The 23,270-nt window shown below is 44.4% G+C and overlaps 1 protein-coding gene across 1 annotated transcript in view; it reads right to left on the bottom strand.

Moving 5' to 3' along the window:
• The window catches only part of LOC109309643 (ATP-binding cassette sub-family B member 5-like), a 91,167-nt gene that overhangs the window by 51,847 nt on the left and 16,050 nt on the right, over positions 1-23,270 (bottom strand). Inside the window, exons 3-12 of the mRNA XM_019534436.1 lie at positions 17,874-17,934; positions 17,236-17,386; positions 12,330-12,384; positions 10,489-10,680; positions 8,329-8,500; positions 5,422-5,546; positions 5,164-5,341; positions 2,651-2,764; positions 2,098-2,208; positions 1,375-1,500 (exon numbers count right to left, since the gene is read on the bottom strand). Coding sequence (XP_019389981.1) covers positions 1,375-1,500; positions 2,098-2,208; positions 2,651-2,764; positions 5,164-5,341; positions 5,422-5,546; positions 8,329-8,500; positions 10,489-10,680; positions 12,330-12,384; positions 17,236-17,386; positions 17,874-17,934 — 1,285 coding nt within the window. The remainder of the gene's footprint in view (positions 1-1,374; positions 1,501-2,097; positions 2,209-2,650; positions 2,765-5,163; positions 5,342-5,421; positions 5,547-8,328; positions 8,501-10,488; positions 10,681-12,329; positions 12,385-17,235; positions 17,387-17,873; positions 17,935-23,270) is intronic.

Below are 23,270 nucleotides of genomic sequence, written 5' to 3'. Positions count from 1 at the left end.
AGTACTATGTTCAGTTTTGCACTCCCCTTCCTCCCCACCACTACAGAAAGGATATGGAGATATTGGAGAGAGAGAGTCCAGTGGAGGGAAACAAAAATAGTGAGGGGGCTGTGGGACATGACTTATGAGGGAACTGGGCTTATTTAGTCTAGAGACAAGGAGGCAGAGGGGACTTAAGAGTAGCCTTCAACTACCTGAAGGGTGGTTCAAAAGAGGATGGAGCTAGATTTCTCTGTGGTGGCAGATGACAGAACAAGGAGCAATGGTCTCAAGTTGCAGCAAGGGAAGTTGAGGTTACATATTAGGCAGACTTTTCTCACTAGGAGGGTAGTAAAACACTGGAATAGGTTACCCAGAGAAGTGGTAGAATCTCCATCCTTGGAGGTTTTCAAGACCCGGCTTCAAGATCCAGTTGGGGATGGTCCTGCTTTGAGCAGGGGGCTAGACTACATGACCTTCTGCACTCCCTTCCAACCCTAACCAGCTCCAGCGTTTATTCATGTGCAGCACGTGGAGCCCAGCTGAAGCAGCCCTGGCTGGCAGGAAGCCCTGGGGGTCTGCCTGCCAGCCTGGGGCCGTTCTAACCAGGCTCAATGTGCTGTGGAGGGGCTGGCCAGGACGCAAAGGTGCTAGCCGGTAGGCAGCCCCCCACACTGAAGTACCCTCATGCCCCAGCCAGCCAGGTCAGCAACTACATGTGTTCTGCAGTGCATGAAAAAGCTGCATCAGGCTAGTATAGCTGTATTTACAAGTACTACCCTGCTGGCTGTGGAGTTTAGTTTCCTGTGCCCTAACAGGGGCATGTGTGTAGATGCTTAGACATATACTGTGGAGCTAATTAGTCAGCTCTGCTGTAAATGTCTTGTGTAGACTCACCCATTGCTTTGAATTGTAAATCCAGAAAAAGGCTCCCAAAAGAAGTAGGATGCACAAGTGCAAGACACCGAAGAAACGTATGTTGTCAGGGATTTTTATAGTAAACTCCAACTTCTGCAGCCAATTCTCATGTAAAGAACAAGGGTCCTTTTAAGAGATGAAGCAGCCTGCTCTTTAAATAACTGTGATAGCCATAGAATTATGGAAATTGGCAGGGAACACAAGGACCATCTAATACAATCCACTGGGTTTATGCAGCTTCAAAGTAAACCCGTGGTTGTGGGTTTGTAAAATTCAGATAAATCACTGTATAAAAACAAGGCTTCTAATTCTTCGATCTAAAAGGAACATTAGCCAATAGTCCTGAAATCTTGTGTATTATACCTTCTTTACTGGTGCAATACCAGGAAGATTGTGTTCATCTATTCTGCTAAGATTTACTTGTTAATGAATGTACTTGGTGTTTCCTGTGTAATGTTTTAAAATGGGTGTACTCACCACTCCCTCTTGTGGATCATAAAACCTCTGCAGCAACTGAACTGTTGTGCTCTTCCCACATCCACTGCTCCCAACCAATGCCACTGTTTGTCCAGCACCAATTTTCAGACTGAGGCCTTTCAAAATCTTGAGGAAATTGATTAAAATAAAATGAACAGCACTGCATTCAATAAAAGAGCCTGTCATTCAATTACACTAGTTTTATCTTTGCCGTTTTTTCAAAACTCAGTCATTCCATCTGCAGATTCAGACCCTTATTGTCTAATGCCTCAGACACTGGAAGACTTCAGACCTATCCTTCCCAGCACTCCTCTTTCACTCTACTTTTTCCAGTATTCTTCTGAGAAAACTCATCTAAGGCCAGTATTATGATTCTGGCCCTCTTGAAGATCCTCCATTGACTCATTTTTGCCTCATAATCCTTGTCCACACTTTCAGGACTTTACAAATATGATCCTTCCAGTTACTTTGTTCTTGTTCCTTTTGGGCTAGGCACCCTTTTCCTAACCTGCCTCAAACAGTTTTCTGAGTGCTCCCTTTGTACGTTCCCTAATAGTTTTACTTTTATACCTTTTCCTTACACAAAGAACTTGGGTTAACTTCCTGTCCCCAATCTTATGTTGCTTCCCCACCTTTAAGAAAACGGTTTCATCACACTACACAAATGACATGCAGGTTTATCACAATGACTGCAGCATAATACAGAGGAGATGTTTCTATTACCTGGATATCTGGTCTTGAAGGATAACTGAACCGGACATTGTCAAATTCCAATGTTCCTTTTATGTGACTGAGTTTGTGTCCATCTGAAGAAAAACTGTCTATAGAAGGATTCTAACAAAGGGAAAAAATGAAAGTTTAGGCAAAGTTTTTAAAATGCAGAGTTATACATGGAGACATCCTTTGCAGGAAATATATTCGCTCTACAGTTCAGAAACAAACAAAACAAAATGAGCAAAAAATACTAAAATGGACACAGAAATATAAAGTATGTTTATAATTTGTGCTCTGAGGCTGGCTGGTATAATTACCTTTCATTATAATCTCTATTGCTTATAATTCTATTCTAAAAGATTGAATATCATATTTAATTCTAAACCGATTTGTGTTGTTTTCTATCTGACAAACACTCCTTTTCTTCTCCTTTAATTTTAATAGAAATTAACTTGGTTTTAATAGAGATTTTTTTTTTGCTTATCTCTCCCTTATATTTCTATGGACATCATCAGTGACAATACACAGGATTATAGCCCAGTTGTGAAAACAGAATTCATACCTCATCAATGATCTTGAAAACTTTAAAGGCTGCTCCTCTAGCAATAGCAAAGGTTTCAAAGTGAGGTGATGCTAACCCAATGCAATAACTGCTATAAGTTACACAGAAGAAAACCTAAACGAGAAGAAAGATAAAAATACTACTGAAAGTAAAAGAGATCAAAATTTAAAAGGCAGGTCCTACAGTCCCTATTCAGGCTGCTCCCCCGTTCATATTCATAGATGCTTTGCCAGAATAAAGTCAGCAGAATTGGGCCAAGTACATGTGGATGACTCAGGGCATTACTAAAGTATAAAAAGAATTAAATCTAATCCTTAGAATACCAGCACACTACCTTATGAGCCACAGCTATAATAACTGACAGGGTTGTTCAATTTATACATATACATATACATATAGAACAACCTTCTTGATTTCTATAGCTGTGGCTTGTAAGGTATTGTGCTGGTATTCTAAGGCTTAGATTTAATTTAATTTATATACAATTTCTAGAGGTGGGACATAGGGGAAACAGATCCCATTTGTTTTCCATTCTATTGGGTTCTGTTGTTAACAGCAAATATAACATGAGGTTCATTCCTTATTACAGTTAGCCTCTATTGCTGCTAAGCCCCTGGCAGATGTGCAATTAGAAGCGTGATGGGATCTGATGCCCAATCCCAACAACTACACTTCCTGCCATGCATGGTAGGAGTAGCAATTGAGGGACTGAACATCAGATTCATCATGTCATATTACCAATTCAGGGGGAGCTCAGGACTGTGATCCTACTGCACTGGCAGTCTTTATTCTTGTGGCTGGGAGCCCCATCAGCTGATCAGAGCTGAAAAAGTCCAATGAGCTGATGGAGCTCCCAGGTGTGGGAGCACATGGTGCCCCTGGTGGCTGAGACCTCCAATCACTGAAGGGGCTCCCAGCCATAGGAGTGCATTGTGCCCTGCCCTGGGGATGGGAGGTCTGTTAGTGACTGGTGCTCTCAGCTTCAGGGTGTGGGGAGGGGCGAGGAGGGCACCCCGTGCTTCAGTGGCTAGGAGCTCTGTCAGCTGATCAGGGCTCCCAGATTCTGGAGCATACGGGAGCGTGCTCCAGAGACTGGGAGCACTGGCCACATATTCAGTTAAAGGTGTGGTAGGAACCAGTGAGAAAGTTATTACACATATTTTGTGTAATAATTTTTTCACTTATTCCTAGTTATATCACGCCATTAATTGAATGAATGCATGGCTAGGTCATTAGTTAAGATGTGATTAACTAGCTAATCACATTTTAAGTGTAATGTGTGTCAGGGGTTTCATAGAATGTGTTTGTTTCATAGAAAACTCACAAAATCCTGTGCTCTGTGAAAGTACAATATATTTTTTTAGCTGTCTACATTGTGAAGATTATTACTTCATGTTTTGTGGCAAGTAATAAGTAGAGCTTCAGTTATCCAAGCAATAAAAAGGCCTAGAGATTCAAAACTTTCAGCTTTATTCTATTGGCTATAGTGAAAATTAATGGAAACAAGATGTGACGTGTACATATCTAGTAACACTAAATTATAAATTCAATAGGATAACAGTGAAACTAATAATGTGTGATATATAATCTATTTGACAAATGCCATCTCCTCTTCTGTTTGAGGAATGTCCAGTAGCAGATTACGACTCCCTCTGATTTATTAGTTATTTAAAACTATCTGATGAAATTTTCCACCAATTTCATTTATTGTTGATTTATGCAATCAGTGAAGTCATATACTACTCTATCAGCTCTCTGAATGGTGAATTTAACTCTTACAATCTCTCTAGAAAGTTATTTTAATATTTAATATATACTCATATTTAAATGTTAAATATATTTAAACATATATTTAATATTTGATTTTCATGCAAGATTTTGCTTGTAAAACTTGCACTGTATGAATATTCATAGAAAGCAAACATGAGTACAAATATGATTGAGATGAATTACTATACAAATTCAAACTACAATTTAAATTTGCCTCATGATTTGCTTTGCTGAATTACATAAGCATACTATGTAAGGATGCAAGCATTTTTGTGATATCATCCACAAAAATCCATGCTTCATGTTTCATGACCCTCCACAGCTACATCACTCCAACACATAAGAATATTAATAATTTCAGCTATGTGTACCTAAATACAACACAAGGTGGATTTAGATTATCTATATTTTACTGCACCACTGATTCAGATGAGTGGTGGAGCTTCATAATTGAATTTTTGCAAAGATACTGAAGGTTTTCTTCTAACCACAATATCTAATATGTTGCACACAATTTCACAGTCACAGTATCAAGGCATTTCGTTTTTTTCAAGCTTAGGTTTTAGGGAACGCAAATCAATTCCAAAGGAAATCAGGGAAAGGACACTGCTCCTCAGAATGCATAGGTTCTCCATGCCTGCGGTTACCATTCTCCCTGCTATAGCCAATATGCTATACACACAACACAACCTTGTAATGAAGTTAGTTTTGAAAAGATGCTTATGTCAAAATACATTACTTACTGCAAGAACAGACCCAATGGTATATTCAGAATTGTCTTCAAGGATCAGGGTAGTTCCATACCAAAAAGCAAGCCCATAACATCCATTTATAATTAGGTACACAAAACCCAGGGACAACTTAGAAGCAATAGCCTTTTTTATACCAATGTTTTTTGCTTCTCCCAGCCTACTTGTATACCTACAGAAAAAAAAAATGACATTTAAGATACTGTGGTCTTAAGTGCTCCATTAAAAAGCTGTTACTTAAAGGAGTCACACCTTTTTATTTCCTTCTCTTGTCCTCCAAAGGCTACAACAGTTCGCACTGATGATAGGACTTCTTCTGCTATTGCACCTGCTTTGGAATAGGCTGTTAGCTCCTTACTGGTTAATGTGATGATCATCTACAATCAACAGAAGCAGAAAGAAGTAAACTTCAGAACCAAATCTAGAGTAGCTTCTTACCTCATTATATTTCTGTGAGCACAGAACTACCAGGTACGTAGTGATCTTTTGATCTACGGGTCACTGTTCAGTACTACCTCAAAGTCTCAGGTTTGCAATACAGCCACATAGTACTTACTGTTAGAAGTCCTATGTGTGTGATACTTATCTGAACTGGGTTTTCAGGGACCAATTAAAATTTTGTGCTGCTATGGAAGCATATGGATCAGGTGTCTCTCCATGGCTAACAACTTCCTGAAACCAACCTAGACTTGATGAGTCTAAGGTAGGGGTGTCCAATCTTTTTGAATGTGGGGCCAGATCTGAACTTTTTATCACCCAGTGGGCTGGCAAGCCATATTCAAACACCTCACATGAAGTGGTATCACATTACCCTCTGAAACGAAAGTACAGTGTTTACTTTTGTTTCCCGTCGCAGCACCTCGGGCCTCAGAAAACAGCTTGGAGGGCCGAATGGCAGCCCGCGGGCCATATGTTGGACAAGCCTGGTCTAAAGTCTATGCCAGCTTAGGATATTCATGGAGCTAATGTGGTTAAGGCATGCTAGTTTTTATAGCCAATGGCCTCCAAGAGAAAGATTTCTCCAGCCTGAATAATCAGGAGCACATTTAAAGCTGAATTGCCTGGGGTTGTGCTTCAATGAGAATCCAGAATAAGGCTCAGACTCACCCTGCAGGATGCCTTAACCATCAACCATGGTGCCCCAGAAATGGCAAAAGTGTAGGGGTGTTATTTCAAGGTCTGTCCTGAGTCTCCATGTGAGACTCCAAGGGACAGGGAGTCTGTCCTGTTTTGAGACCCTTTAACTGCACTTAAAATGCTAGCTACCGAGTATGTAAGCAGTAAAGCATGTGCTAAATATCACTGTAGTGTAGCAAAGATAGGACTGTTCCACTGAGGAGTATCTTCAGATTGTATTACCTAACATGTGTTAAACTAATGTCCAACTGCTCCACAAAGATAATGTGATCAGGAGACTTTGGTACAGTGAGGGGGCTGAGAATAAAATAGCTGACTGTTGGTCCCAGCTTTCCAACCACACCAATCTTTAACGGTTCTGATGCTTAGGATATGTTTTATTCAGATTGTGGTAAGCATTACTGTGATGCTGCTCAGAAAACATTTTAATTTATAGTAATGCTTACTACGATCAAAATAAAATGCACCTTAAGCGTAATGTGTGATAAGGGAATGTTATTGTAAAACCTGGAAATCTGGGTCTTCAGAAAGGTGCAGTGAAAAAGTGGTCTGAGAAATATGGCAGAATCCAGACCAATTTTTAGTCACTATTGCTTTTTTCTCTTAACTTTATTGATAGATTTTCAGATGTATAAAGACAAGGATAAACTCATGAAAGCATGTGTTTGGGTAGATCACCACCTGAAAGTACAGGTGCACTATGGTGCAGATTGTAAGTTGTTTCAAATAGGGACTGACTTTGTACATGTAAAGCTACTAGCAGTAAATGGTCCTATACTTCACTGGAGCCTCTACATGCTACTGTAAACTAGGCCTGTGCGAAGCAGAAAGTATTCATTTTGGATTTGGATTCAGTGATTTGGAGGGACAGTGATTCAATCTGGTGATTCAATCACTGTCCTGATTCGATTCGACTAAATACAAATCTGAAGATATTCAGTGTTGAATCTTATTTTGGCCATAGACTATATAGGCAGGCAGTGCTAGTGGGAGCAGGTGGGAGAGCAACTGGATGAGACCCAGCTTGAGCTGGCAGCCCCGGGAGAAGCTGCGGCTCATCTGGCTGCTCCCCTGGCTGCCCTCCCACTGGGGTGAGGCAGGCAGTGCTGGCAGCCCCAGGAGAAGCTGCAGAGGCTCGGGGGAATGATCAGGGAGCTGCGGGGGAAGCTGGGGGGAAGCCCCCCCCAGTTGAACCAGGAGTTGTGGGGAAGCACCTGTTCATCTCCCTAGCCCCTGATCATTCCCTCTAGTTCCCCAGTCGTTCTCCAAAGGCCCCGTGGCTTCTCTTGGGGCTGCTGGCTCAAGCTATGGCTCATCGACCTGTTCCCAGCTGCCTCCCCGGGGGAGGAATTATTGGGGAGCTGAGGGATTGAACTGGGAGCTGGGGGGTAGCCCCAGTTCATTCCCCCCCAGATCCTGGTTTGATTCTCCAGCTTCTGGTTCGATTCCCCAGCTCCTCGATAATTCTCCCCACGGCTTCTCCCAGGGCTGCCAGCACTGCCTGCCTTGCTCCAGCTGGTGGGGAGAGGGGCAGCTGGGGGAGCAGGTGGACAAGCTGCAGCTTGACCCAGCAGCCCCAGGAGAAGCTGCAGGGGCCGGGAGGAATGATCAGAGAGCGGGGGGAATGAACAGAGGCTTCCCTGCAGCTCCCAGTTTGATTCCTCAGCTGCCAATCATTCCCCCCAGCTCCTTGATTATTCTCTCCAGTTCCCCAATCATTTTCCCCAGCCCCTTCGGCTTCTCCCGGGGCTGCCAGCACTGCTTGCCTCACCCTGGAAGGTGGGGGGCAGCTGGGCCGGGGGAGCAGCCAGATGAGCCGCAGCTTCTCCTGGGGCTGCTCGCTCAAGCTGGGGCTCATCTGGCTGCTCCCCAGCCGCTCCCACCAGCACTGCCTAGTGCCTGCCTGTACTCTGGAGGTATAGGCATGTTTGGTTAATGTAAGGTTGACTGGCAGATGGGAAAACAACTTCCATAAAATTGCCCCTCCCCAAGAAATGTACTGATTTTTAAAATCCAGCCTACCTTAGAACAAAATGCTGCTGATAAGACTACCAGAGGGCTAGTAGACAGGATCACAAGTGTTAGCTTCCATCCAATCACAAAACCAATCACTATGCCTACTATAAAAGTTGTCATGTTCTGAATCAGCTGAGCGATCTTGTCTCCAATGCCATCATTGATTTTATTGATGTCTCTAAGAAAAAGAACCCAATTGTTTTAGCTGACATTGATTTGAGATGATTTCAAAATACTGCTTACTTCCTGGAACAATATTTATTTAAAATACCCCTCAGGATTCCTGTTTTGAACAGTTACATTACCCCTTATCCTACAAATTATTTCACATGGTAGCTTTAGGCACAAGTTACCCAATTCATTTCAGTGGGACTACTCACATACTTAAGTACATGAGTAAGTGTTCACAGGATAAGGGCCTAAGTTCAGGAGAGATCTATTAATTTTATTACCAAGTTACAGTTTATGAGTGTGATATACCTGGCTTAAAATCATAATACCTCTGATGAAATCAATACAAGTGAGATCAGAATCAGGTCTCAGTGCTACTATCTGTTGGCCAAACTCAGGTCGATTTCAGTGCTTTGCAGAAGCTGATGTCACTGCCACTGTCAAGGGTGATGTAATCTATTTATCTACAATAGCTGTGACTTTATCTACAAAGGTTTTTAAGATGGCTTCAGCTCAAATTTCCTAGTTGGTAGAGCTGTAAATTTTGGCATTCAGTGCCATCAATGTAAATTTAGAGCAACTCAAATAGTGTCAAAGTTTGCTCCAGGTCTCCTAGATGGATCTGGCCTGCAGAATGAAGACAAATTTGAGCAGGGGGCCTAGAGATATGAGCTACAGCTTGTTTACCATAAAGGTGGATCAATATCCACGTACCAGCTTAGGCGCTGCTACACAAAATTAAAGTAGTACAGTCTAGTACAATCTGTGTGCATCTAAATGTATAATTAGCTCATAGTAAGAAACTCTGGTGCAGTTTGTGCTGGAGTTTATTGCTCCTAGGCACAGCATTTACATGTACACCTGGGAGCATAGCATGTTGAGCCACAGCAGAGCCACTGTGGCTGGCAGGAGGCTTGGGGGAATGGCCTGCTTGCTCAAGGCTGCTCCATCCTGGCTCAACATGCTATGGAGGGTGTGGCCAGGGCATGAAGGTGCTACAGTGCAAGACTAGCCATCAGGCAGCTCCCGTACTTTAGCATCCTTGTGCCGCAGTCAGCCCCGGTCACTAATTACATGTGCGTTTCAGCATACATAACTACTCCACTGTAGGAGAGTACTTTCCCAGACAGTACTATCCTACAGCATAGTTAATTAGTTAACTGGGCCCTAATATGCACACATATATAGCCAGTGATGCTTTACTGCAGAGCTCTGCAGTAAAGTGCACATGTAGATGCACCCTCTGAGTATGCACACAATTTCACAGTCAATGGAAATATTTGAAGACCAGCCGCACAAAGCACCAAAACTCCCTCTCAGAAGGCTGACAAATCCATTAAGAGTATAATTCTGTAAGCTGGTCGCTGCACTGAGCTGGGAGGGAGTCCCACTCCCTCATCCCTCACTGCTACATGTGTCAGGGGGTTTTTAAAGTCTTCCTCAGGGACATTTTGTGTTGGCTGCAGCCAAGGCTGGGAATTTTGACTTTTGACTTTTGGGGGTGTGCCAATGTTCCCGCTGAGACTAAAACCCAGAGGTTCCTGGTTAAAAGGACTTGCCCCTCCACTCAGTGTTAGACTGATTTCCATATTTGGGTCAGGAAGGAATTTATTCCATGGTCAGAGTGGTATATACTGTGGCGGGGTTTGCTTTTCTCTGTAACAGGGGGCACGGCTTTCTTCTGAGATCTCCTCAGTATATATTAACAACCCTCTATAGAAGCAGGACATCGGCTACAGTGGTCTCCCTGCTTTATTTGTGGCAAGCTAGGGTGTTATATCTTGTGTTGTGTCAGGGTTGACAGTAATTTTACTAAGAGGTTAGATTATGAATTTGTATAGGATGGTTGGGATAGGGATGATCCTGCCTTAGGTAGACTAAGGAGTTCCTTTCCAGTCCTACTGCTTTATGATGCTATGATTCTCTATCATTCAGATTTCTTGACAAGTTTTGTAAAACAAGACCTTAAACAATGACAAATTGGAAACTTCTTACTCAATCAGGCGTGTGTTAAGTTCTCCACTGGTGGTGATGTCAAACCAGCTGATTTCCTGTCTCAGAACTGCATGGAAGAACATTCTTCTTATTTTCTTCGTCTGCCTTGTTGCAGCTAAAACCCAGAATGAAATCTGTAGGTAGCCGAACAGCAGAGCAGCTACTCCAATACCAACATAATATAAAGAAAACCTTAAAGAAAAGAGTATTTTAAGCTGTAGTAACTTGACAGGAAGGAACCTGATTCTCATTAGAAATAAACACAGAATCTAACTTTTGCTTCTGAAAGTTTTGCTACAGAATTTTACATTTCTGTAGCTGTATTAACTTAAATAGGAAGTTGCAGAATTAGAAATCATCCACAGACTGGCTGGTGTAAACCAACAAGGGTCAAACTTTTTGGCAAGCGTGTACCTTCCCCGAGTGGTCCTCTGAACCTCTTCCCCATGCTAATCTGCTGATCTGCTTTCTGCTCCATGCCCTGTACTCCCCACCTGATGTACTGCTCTGCTTTCTGGTCCCTGCACTATCTACCACCATACAATCTGCTTCCTCCCTAATCTGCCATGTGCCACACAAAGAGGCTGCCTGTGCCACTTGTGACAGTCAAGCCACAGGCTGACCACCCCTAAACCAAGACTATGGATTCTTATCCCATTACCTGGGTTAGCCTTTATAACCCCTAAGTCCCTCAATTAGTTAAGTGCTTTGTTTTTCGACCTTCTGCCCACTTTGGCTCTCCCAGCTGTGCTCCCTAGTTTTTTCTTCTTCCCCAAACTTTGTATTCTAATCACTGCTTTTTATTTAGAAGCTCTGCTTCCTGCAACCCCTTCATAGCATCTGAGAAGTCTGTTGGTACTTATGAAAGCTCATGTATCACTGATTTAATTAGTCCAGAAGATGCAAATCTATGCTGCCTTCTGCCTGACTTCAGACTAATACAGCTAACTACCTCTCTGCTATCTGTTGACAAAGGTTAAATAGCAGCAGGCCCATTGCTGTAGGTGGAGGGAAGTTCATGTCAAAGCCAAGGCTGATGTAATGTGTTTAACTACAATAGGTGTGTGACCTTACCTGCAAAAAAGGGCTAGTTATGTGAATCTGAAAGACACAGCTGCCACCCCCCTCAATGTCCCCTTCACATCTCCAGCCGTTCATGTATTTGTTACAGATCCTAGACCTCTGGGATGTCTTTCAGTAGTCAAGATGGAAGCCCCAGAAGCAGGAGACTCATTTTTATCAGATTAATTCCACCACCCTCTGCCAGTTCTTTACAATGCACACTGAGAGTCCAAATTTCTCTCTTTGGCAGGAGTTTCTTTCCTTATCTGTACGCAGTACAAAAAAATCTTCATTACTGAAAAACTCTTCTTTGAAAGCCGATGGGCTTAAATGACCATGCCTGATTTCATAATTACACATGAAACTCCTGAAGTCTCCTCCTCAATAGCACCCAAGCCATTTTTTTCTTAGTTAAAACGGTTTAGAATTGGCAGAATTATCAATCTGGTGTTCCTCTTGATTTATAATAACATATGTCAGCAGCGAATCAGGTTCATTATATTTCATTCTTTTTATTTTACTCATGAGGTAACACAATTGAGAATTGTGACAAAGGAAAAATATTCAAAGGGATGAAATTCAATAGACAAGTCTATCTATAGATAATAGAGAAGTCTTGATCTCCCAGCACAAGAGGAAATTAAAGAGAAGCTGATGAACAATGACTTCTATCCAACATTTTTAACTATCTAAAGTGACAGTTTACTTATAGTCTATATCTGCTGTACAAGTAATACAGCCGCTAGTTAACTTAATGTTAATAATTACACTGAACTTACACTGTTATTTGCTCTTCAGAGGGCATCTGAGTCTGATTGCAGTGTGATGAACTTGCTGTAAAATTGAAAAGAGGTTTAAAAGTTAATAATTTTCCCTGTCTGCCTTAAGCCTCTTCACTACTGGCTCTCCTACTCCAGGATCTGTATTATGACAATGCACTGTATAATTTTATTAATGTTACAACATCCCACGGAAGGATCTAGAACTTATTTTCAGTGCCTGACATGCAGTTCCTAACATGTTAATCACCACTGAAATGGTTGAACTTCATGCTCATTGTGAAGTCATTAACGTTATATGCAAGTGAAATATTGACGTGTATAAAAGAAGTGCATAGCTGAAAATAATCATATAAAAACATACCCTCTTTCTAGCTGTGCTCATCCCTCAGACCGATCTACATGCAACTTTTGGGATAAACCAAGGAGAATTTTTTTTATAGATGCTTTCTTGGCTTGTTTTAAATTTTATAAATATAAAAAAATATGAAATCTAGCCTTTTCGTCCTGCTACAAGGTTTTCTGGAGTGGGAGCTCTCTGAGTTGAGGGGGCAGCAGCGTGGAATATTCTATGCCTAGAGAAAGGCCTTTTCCACATTATTTCTCAGAACTTTCAGCTCAACCAGTATTTTTATGCGCTCTTGCTTCTGTCTGATTAAAACTTCCTCCTGCTTTTTTCAGTGCATCCTTGGGATTTAATAATGCCAGTAATTCTCTAGTCCTCTGTTGAGTCATTCAGAGAAATTAGGTAGATGCCACGTGGTCTTCTAATGTTTCCTGCTGGCAACTGTCAATCCTCCTGGATCATGGTGTATGGATGAGGGCCACCCAGACCTTTGATGCATATACTTGGGCAGGAATTTTTGGAGGAGTGGAGGCTGCCCAGACCTTCCAGCCTCCCTTTAGGCCACTGAGATAGAAGACCAGACTGAGTCCAGATGTTTGATGCCTCTGGGGCTGTAGTTGTATAGTAGGGGTGTGCAAAATGGGCCATATTTGATTCAGATTTGGCCCGAATCAGGGACAGCGATTTGAGTCATTGATCCGGATCACTGTCCCAATTCAATTCAGCTGAATCCAAATCTGAAGATTCAATGCTGATTCGGAGAATCAACAATTTGGACATAGACAAAGCTTTAAATGTTTTTTCTATGTACCTCAAGGTACCAGGTGTGGCTCATAAATGCTGCAATGGTGAGGCGGATGGAACATTCACTGGATGGAGTACTTCCAATCCACTTCTGGGTCTGCTGTGGATTGTGCGGGGTACCCCCTCCACATCCCCCCTAGCTCAGTAATCAGCCACAGGGGGACCCCGGGTGCCCCCCAGACCCAGGAGGCGCCAGTTGATGAGCCAGGGAGCTGGGGGAGGGTCCCCCACATGCTCCTTGGTGGACCCGGAGGTGGACCAGAAGTGCTTCTGGTCCACCTCCAGGTCCACTGCCAAACACGCTGGGGATCTGCACGCACTCCCGTGGGATGCTCCATCTGCCCCAGCATCTCAGCATTCACGAGCCACCTGGTACCTTGAGGCATGTAGAAAAAACATTTAAAACTTTGCCTATGTCCAGATCATCATATCTTTCTGAATCAGTTCAGAGGGTTCTGATTTGATTCAGAGAGATTAAAGGGTCTCCTGATTCGATTTGGATAATCAGTCACCAAATCGAATCAGTGACGGAAGCTTTGCGCATAAGTATACATATAAGTGTTTGGGAGTTAAACCCACGTCTCCGGTGTGGTAAACAAGGATTCTAGCACTGAACCACAGGGGACTCTGGTCTTTTAATGTAAAAACAAACAAACAAAAAAACCAAATAAGGCAATTTTAAAAGGAAAGGGAGCAAAACACTTTCAAGTACCTTCCAAGTGATCTGGTTCTGAGTGCCATAAAATTAAGTGACTTAATATTAATTATTATTAGAATTAAAATGTGCATTTACAGAACACAAACTGCTGGGTAACCAGCTACTGCTGGAGAAAGTTTCTCCGACATTCTTGGTGTTCCCTGTTAGCAAAGCTCTTAAGAAATTTGTTTCCGCTACAGTGGAGGCGAAAAGCCCTCGTGTCTAAAGCTATTCCCCTTCTCCGTTTTCCATCCATCTCTAGCCTTTTCCATGTTTCTCTAACAGCACAAGTGCTGTGGGAATGGGGAGATGGTTTTTAGGGTAATGATTCCAATATTAAATTACCAAGTACTTGAATATGAATAAAGAAGGGTACAAGCTGTGGCAGAAGGCCACCTCTGTTTCTCCCCAAAAACTCTGCTCTGTGACAATTTGGTTAGGTTGGGCCCAGCAGAGGGTACACACCTTACGCTATCTCTTTAGGTAACCTGAGCTGGATACATTGCTGAGGAAGGGGGAAAACCTGCTCCCTCTGCCTACGTGACTGGTATCACATACCTGGGTGAGGGGCTTGTGCTCCCTGGGGAGCTAGGAACTGCCAGTCTGCCCAGCAACTAGTGATGCATTTCAAATTGGTTGGCTGACAGCCAACAGGTGCTGGCCTTCATTGGACCAGGTAAATGAGGTCACAAAGGCTATATAAGTTAAGGACTGCCTAGGAGGAGTGGATGGCAGCCATGAGAAAGGCTCAGAGAGAGAGAAGAGCTGAACCATATGAAACTTGCTTTCTCTCTCAAAACTCATGATCAATGAACTGCCTGCCTCCAGAGAGAATCTCCACCTGCCTCTGGATGATACTTGTGAGTAAGCTACCTGAGATCTAATGAGATATATAGCTTGCAGTAACTCTGATGCGTGATCAAAGGCTACCCAGCCAGGGGAGTTTGCTCTATGGAATTTCTCTGATATTGCTCTACCCTGTACCCTAGTCTAACCCTACCCTTTGTAACCAATAAAGTTCTCCTTTTATCTAGTGTGGGAGACTTATTGGGAGTGGGTCTAGATTATGCCTTGGTTTAGCTGTCTAAGGGAGACCATTACTTGTGCTTCTGACTGAGGGAAGCATCCCAAGTTCTTGAAGAAAATCAAGTTCCCTTGAGGGCTACTAGGCCTGTTTCCCATGGTGCACAGAGCCAGAATCAAGCCCAGTGGTGGGTAGTGGCAGTGAAACCCCCAGGCTAGTGGGTGTGCTCCAGGAAGGGGGTCAGCCAGATGTGAGGCGCTCCCAGGGAGGCACTCCGAGCCTGGAAGGTGGTTGGGCACAGTGAGGTGGGTGGCTCAACACAGGAGCACCCTCTACTGGCCCGCCACACAAGCCATCAGTAGCATAATGAGTGGCAGGCAACCAGAGAATTAGCCCTGGGCTCCTACTTAGTTGTGCAAGAATAGCAGCTGCCATCATAGGTAGAGGGAGAAAAAATTATTGGGGGTGGGGTGAGGCTGAGCACATGCATGTAAGGTAAGTCTGTGGGGGAAGAGCAGTTCGAGGCCCCAGCAGTGAGGGAGGGAGTGGTGCACAGGCAGGGCAGGGGCTGGGGTGAATGGGGCCCAGGCGGGCCAGGTGGTAGGACAATTAGAGCCTGGACGGCTCATCCAGGGGCACAAGAGGCTCCTGCCATGGTGTGCACCCCAGCGGAGGCCTGGGGGGGCACATGCCTTCCAATCTGTGAGTGGGGCAAAGGTGGCTGCCCCTGGGTGATGGGCTTTGCTTCCTGCTGCAGCTGCCCTGAGATCTGTGCAATGCCGTTTGTGTCCCCCCCATCAGGCAAGCAGGGGGTGCAGCACAGGCCAGCGGTGCCAGGCACATGGCGTACTTTTCCTGGGGCTGCTGCAACAGGGAGCAAAGCCCAGCATTCAGCAGCAGTTACCTCTGCCCTGGTCACAGACAGATTGCGGGGTATGTGCCCCCCAGCCTCTGCCAGGGTGCGTGCAGTGGCAGGAGCCTCCCCGCATCCCTAGGTGAGCTGTCCGGACTCTGATTGTCCCACCATCTGGCCCAGCCAGGGCCCCACTTACCCCAGCCTGTGCCTGTGCCCCACTCCCTCCCTCACCACCAGGGCCTTGATCTGCCACCCTCAGCCCCTTCCCTTAATAGATTGATACTTGTCTGCCATGCTGCTAACCATCCATATGCTGGGCTGTGATCCTGGCCATGTGTGCACCCCTCCCCACTCCTGCTGCAGCCACCTGGATCCTGTGACTGGGCTGCCTTGCAGCCTTACCCACTGTCCCATGCTTGTGGGGGCTGATCTCCCTTAGCTCCAGCCTTCTGCCACCTATGGCTGCTACCAGTGCCAGCCTAGTCCCCACTGCCAACTCTGCCACCACTGCAGCACAGGATGCAGCCCGTGGTAGTAGCCTCTGTAAGCCATTATTTTAATAGGACATACACTTACCGACATTTAATGAAGCTGGTGGGCCCATATTACATGTAAAACACATAAAAAAAATAGCTGAATGAAAAATGATTAAGTGAATAACACTTCAACAAACATTTCTTCATGAGGCTCTTGCCTAATGTTTTAAAGTGGGGTTTAAAAAGTACCAAAAGCACTAAAGTCCTGTCAAGGTTTATTCAGCCTTTTGTTTCTTCTGTGTCAGACTTGTGTTTGTATATAGAAAAGAAGAAGTTCACCCATAACATATGTGATCTTGATAAATTAAATTTAAACATGCAAAAGTAACAAAATAATCTACTAAGCAAGTAACAAAAACAATCTACTAAGCTACACAAAGGCTCATTGCTATTCACGTATTTGTCTAAAATAAGCTGATCACTACTTAGCCGAGAAAAATATCAAAATTCTGTCATGGCAATAACATGCACAACGAATCAAACTAACGTTCAAACCTTTTTCACAGGAAAACTGAAATGATCATAGGAAAAGAAAGAAAACAGGTGGGAGAGAGGAACATAATTATGAAGAGAAGCAGGCTCCTACAGAAGCAAATTAAATACCAAAAGTATTCTGGATAATATATATTAATAACATCCTTACAAACATTTTCGTAGGATCGACAATTATTCACAAAGCTATCACTCATTTCACCAAAAACCAGTGACAGTAGAGGAAGACAAGTTCCATTGATTACTGCTGCTACTGCTCCCAGTATCATAAGAGTTATGTCCAGACTATCTGCATAACGGAACTGGCGGAAACAGTAAAAGATAGAAACCATCAGATTATTTCAGCAAGTGGAAACTATTTTGACTTCTTTGTTTGTCAGAATGTTAATAAAATAAACTAAAATACATTAAACAAAATGTTAGGGACTTAATACTCTAATTAATAACTTAATATTCTGTTTAGGACTGTCTATAACAAAATTATCAATGAAAATACAAAAGGTATATAGAAAAGTTCAAGTGGCATTTTTCCCATGGTACATTCCATTTGAGGTGACTGCTTAGTGTTGACATTGGGGAATAATACATAAGGAATGGGGCAGTTATAATTATTAGAACAGGTCTAACTGCAATTCCAAAGATACTAACATGAAATGATTCAACAGAATCTTGAATAATATGGCTATTGAAAAAAAGTAACACACGTTTCACAATATAAACACATCATGAACAAACACTGGCTTAACCAACAGCATTAGTTAAATTAATTACAAATATACTTTTGCTTACAATTGTGATTGGACCAATGGTTTCTGGATTTTTGTTTTTCTTTTCCTTTTCTTTGGGTGGTCTGAAAGATATAAATTGAAAGCTGAATGTCTTCTATTTTGAAAATAAGCACAAATATACATATTTTTGGTTTGCTATGTAGTTTACATACTGACAGAGTTACCAGAATTTCAGAATGTTTCACAATTTTTAAAGGATTTACTTTCACAACAACTCTGTAAAGTAGGTGAGTACTGTAGTAGTATGCTCATTTGAAGATTGATAATAACCAAGGCACAGCTAGTAGATAGTCTACAGATAGTAGACTCTAGTGAATTTTGTCATGTACTAAAATAGTCTTTTTTCCCACTTTCTACAACCTGTGGAAGGTCATACAGGGAGCTTGTGGCTATGCAGGGAATAGACACCTGCTCCTGAGTTCCAAGGTAATTTCAAGAAACGGACCTTGTTCCAACACCACTTTAACCCAAAATATTGTAGAAATTTAAGCTGCTGAAACTTAATGGAATGTCAAATAAGATATAGGCAAAGTATAAAATACATTTAAGATACAAAACACAAAGTAAGTCCATGATCTTTAACCGCTCCATGTGGAGGAAGTTTCAGAATCAGGGTTATAGAATCTGGTGATCTTAAATGCTCTTATCCAGTTGAACAGTCTTTTCTCAGATAAGGAATCTATTGATTTTGGGGGATTACTCATGCAAGTAGATAGGGAAGAATCTGACCCAGACTATCGATCCCCATTACTACCAGCAATTCCAAACTCAAGCAACTATATCTGAGGGACCTACTCTTATTTATTGGGAGGAAAAGGTCAAGCCCAATGGTTTATTTAGGAGTTAATGGTCAATTGGACTAGCATGTTTAAAGCACAACAGTTTCTATAGCCGGCTACACATAGGGCTGATATGATTTATGTTGTGTCCAGTAGGGTTGTACAAAACACCATCATTTCATTTTGACGTCTGTTTTGAAGGGACAGTGTTTTGTTTTGTTATTTTCTTTCATTTCAAAGCACTGTCCTGTTTTGTTTCATTGAAACTGTTTCGCCATTTTGACTCATTTCGACTTTTTGCCCATAGGCTATAATGAGGAATCATGAAAATGCCTTAAACATTGTCAATTTTTGCCTGATTACATGCAAATTGCAGGGATGGTGGCTGTTCTGAGGTCATGCAGCCTGCCAGGTTTCAAGGAGATAGGTGCATCAGTTTCTCAGAAACTGCACCTCAAGGTCTTGAAAGCAAAATTTGCCCGCAGTGGCAGCCTCCTGTCATCTAGCACTCCTGGCATCCGGGGCTCACACCCCTGGGAGGGCTGTGGGGCTGTGCCAGACTCTTCCCAGGGGTGAGGCCCCTGGATCTGCACCAGATAACAGGAGGCTGCCGCTGCTGCCTGAGACTGGCACTGGCCACAGCCCATACCCAGCACCAGGGAAGACAGATGTTGCCACTGGCCACAGTGAGCAGATCTGGGGGCCCATACCCCTGGGAGGGCTGCGGGGCTGTGCTGGACTCCTCCCAGGGGTTCAGAACCCCAGATCTGTGCCCCAGATGGGAGGAGGCTGCCCTGTCACCTGGGACTGACACTGGGTAGAGGCTCTGGAGAAAATTGCTGCTGCTGCCTGTCCCTGGCAACAGTGGCAGCCTCCCCTTATCCAGCATGCAGATCCAGCGGCTTACACTCCCTGCAGGAGTCCATCACAAGCTGGTAGCCCTCCTAGGGGTGTGAGCTCCCAGATTTGTGGCCTGGATGAGAGAAGGCTCAGGTTGTGGCAGCAGCAATCTTGTCCAGTGCTGGGTGCAGCCTGCACCCAGCACTGGGCCCCAGGTGGTAGAGGCAGCCTGAGCCTCCTCTCATCCAGGGTGCAGATTCAGGGGCTCACACCCCCTGGAGAGCTGCCAGGCTGTGCTGGACTCCTCCCAGGGGTGTGGGCTCCCAGATCTGTGCTAGATGACAGGAGGCTGCCGCTGCCACCTGGGACTGGCACAAGGCACAGCCTGCACCCTTTGCTGGGCTCCATGGAGCTCATCCCAGTGGTGGGAGGCAGAGCAAAGTCCAGCCTCTTGCCACCAGGCTGCACTCCAATTGGCTCCACCAGCCCTATGAAGCTCAGCCCAGTGTAGGAGGCAGGGTGCAGCGCCAGCTCTGTCCACCTCCTGCCACTGGGTTGCACTCCAATTGGCTCTGCCAGCCCCACGGAGCTGAGCCTGGTGGTGGCAGGTGGACAGAACCGGCACTGTGCTCCACCTCCCACCACCGGGCTGAGCTCAATGGTTCTTGTGGAGGTGATCAGAGTGCAGTACCAGCTCTGTCTGCCTCCCACTGCTGGGCTGTTCCAGTTGGCTTTGCCAGCCCCATGGAGCTCAGCATGGTGGCAGAAGGTGGAGCACAGTGCCAGCTCTGTCCACTTCCCCTCTCCCACCTCCGGGGTGCTCTGATAAGCTTTGCCAGCTCCATGGAGCTCAGCTCAATGGTAGGAGGAAGAGTGCAGAGCCAGCTCTGTCCACCTCCTGCTGCTGGGCTGCACTCCACTAGCCCCCTGGAACTTAGTTCAGTGGCAGGAGGTGGACAGAGCTGGCACTATGCTCTGATTGGTTCCACCAACTCCATGGAGTGCAGCCTAGCGGTGGAAGGTGGGGAGAGCCAGGGGTGCACTCCCCACTAGGCTGAGCTACATGGGGCTGTGAAGCCACGCAGAGCACAGCCCTGGCTCTCCCCTGCCTCCCACCACTGGGATCCTTTGAAACTCAAAATGTTTTAACACTTTTGAAATGTTTTAAATGCCCTCATTTTGTTTCAAAGCTGTTTCAATGCTTTTTGTTTCATTTCAATTTCACTGCTTTGAACTCAAAACACAACAAAACAGCTTTGAAATGAAATGCTTGATGAAATTCGCATAGCCCTGGTATCCAGCCACTTTCAACTCCCCTCCCTGAGTGAGCAGATACCAATTTGCACCTGGGTCAACTGGAAGTGTTATTCAGAAGAAATTCAGAGTAAGGGTGAAACCCATGCGTGCCCCTGCAGGGACAGCTTAACCACTTTTCCATAGGGCCCCATTTTGTTGGAAAGAAAGCATGAAAGTATGCTAATATGATAAAAAAGAAATGTAATAAAATTTTTTTTGGATAGTTAGTCCAAGTGTTAAGTATTAATTTTTCAACAGTTAATGTAAGTAGTTTATTAACTGGCTAAAGATGAATTATTATATTACATTATATTACATTACATCACATATAAAAATCAGCTTTAGCCAGTTAATAAATATATATAAATATATTCTACATTTATAAAACTAAATAAATATATATAAGAAATACATGTAACTTCATTGGACAAGAATCATATTTCTAATGGGTTATATTTAAGGACATTTAAGAAATCTTGGCCCACAATTTAGCGGTTGCTTCCTGCAAAGCAACTAATATGGATCCAAACATTTCCACAGGTTTGTTTATATTTTTAATATAAACTTGCATTTTAACAATGAAACATCCATGTGGAGTGTTGGAAACCAAAAACATCCTTAAAGCAGCATGTGGAAGAAACTTACTGGAGGCAGGAGAGAGGCAGCAGGACACTACGCTGGCAGCTGATAGTGGCAAAAGTGAAACCTCAGTGGCTCAGATGAATATCAAAGGAAAAACCTGTGGCAAAGCTGGGAGGAGCTGGGAACAGCTCCCGCATCTGTTTGGGCACGCCTTGTAAAAGTGTGCTGGGGCGATTGGCCATGCGGCCATCCGGCGCCGGGATAAAAGGCCCAGCAGGAAGGAAGCCGGTGAGACTGAAAGAAGTGTCCCCCACTAGCTTAGAGAGGCCAGAGAGCCCAGGTGACCTTAAAGAGGAGGGAACATAGTGGCACCCCAGAGAGGGGAGCACAGAGGGCAAGCCAGGCCAGCAAGGGCCCAAGAAGTCTCTTATGAGGTTGACGTAGACAGAGGCCAGCACCAGGAGCGACTGGGACACTGGTGGAGATGACAGAGACGGAACCTGGACACAGATGCCATGCCACGGAGGAAACAATGTGACAAGGGGGTTTGAGACCCAGGCAGAGTCAGGCACCGCATGAGCTGGGAAGCACAGAAGGACCACGGCAGACACTCGGTGCAAGTACCACCTGTAGCCCACAGCCACAGCTCCTAAGAAACTGATCATTGGGGAGGGCCAGACCACCGGCTCCAGTGGACTTCACAGTTGGCGTTAGATGGGCTGTAGGGGAGGTGGAGCCCCAAGAAGCAATAGCTGTGAGGACGACCAAGGGAGAGTACCAAGGGAGATGGGAGCAGACACCATTCTCCCACCAGAATACTATTTACCATAAAAGATGTGGCAGGTGAGACCCCTGGGGAGCTGACCCAAGGCTGCTCCCAGTAGCCTGGCTGTGCAGCCCAGGAGGCTACAGTGAGGTTCAAAAGAAATCCAGACACATGATGCTTGGAGGGAGAGGCACGGAAGGTTACAACTTGGTGCATTGGCCAGGAATGATGGAGCCAGGGAAACCCTTGAGGCTGATATGATTATGGAGGTAAACCTAAACCTCCAGACTGAGTTGTTAGGCCAGACGTTGCATGCAGTATCAAAAGTGCTTGAGGTCCAACAACAACAAGCCATACAACAACAGGAATGGATGCGCCAAAATTGGACCATTTTCTAAATGCATCGTATGACATTAGAGGACGACATAGAGGCCTACATTGAATCATTTTACAATTATTTTGCAATCATTCTGCAATATTACAGTGGTTAGAACTCACCCCAAACCACTATCACAGATTGTTCTGGGCCCAAAAGAGCAAGAAAGACCACAGGCCCCAAAACTGGATGCAGTTTTTAAAAGATCTCTTAGATAAATGGGTACCACTAGGGAAGGTTGACTGAGCAGCCCTAGCTGACCAGAGCCTACTGGAAAAATTTGTAAAGGATCTGGATGAGAACACCCAGCTATGGGTGCATCAGCACCTTCCTCACCTGGCTGCTGAAGCTTTAAGGATTGCAGAGGCTTTCACTGCCTCAGAAGGGGAACTGCTGTGGGAAAAGAGCTACAGAAATACAGGGACGACCCCTAAGAGGGAGGACAAGCCCTGACAGGGGCCTGTATGCTATAGTAAGCAAGGAATTGTATGCTACCAATGTGGTAAGATGGGATATGTGTCTCAGGAATGCGCCCTAGGGTCCCTGGAGAAGTGGAGACCTGCTGGAGAAAAGGTGGGGTTGAAGGAGTGCCACGAGGCCCATGAACCAATCAAGGAAATGGACTGTAGCTTTGTACGCGGCCAAGAAGTAGAGGCATGGGACTATCTGAAGGATCTTTGAAAACTCCTGGCGCTCTGGTGTAGTGCCTGAAGACTGGAAGAAGGCCAATGTGGTGCCGATCTTCAAGAAAGGGAGGAG

This window comes from Crocodylus porosus, unplaced genomic scaffold, assembly GCF_001723895.1.
Source record: "Crocodylus porosus isolate Cpor-Errol unplaced genomic scaffold, CroPor_comp1, whole genome shotgun sequence".
In the NCBI taxonomy this organism is placed as follows: Eukaryota; Metazoa; Chordata; order Crocodylia; family Crocodylidae; genus Crocodylus; species Crocodylus porosus.
This window is presented reverse-complemented; position numbering and strand designations above follow the sequence as displayed.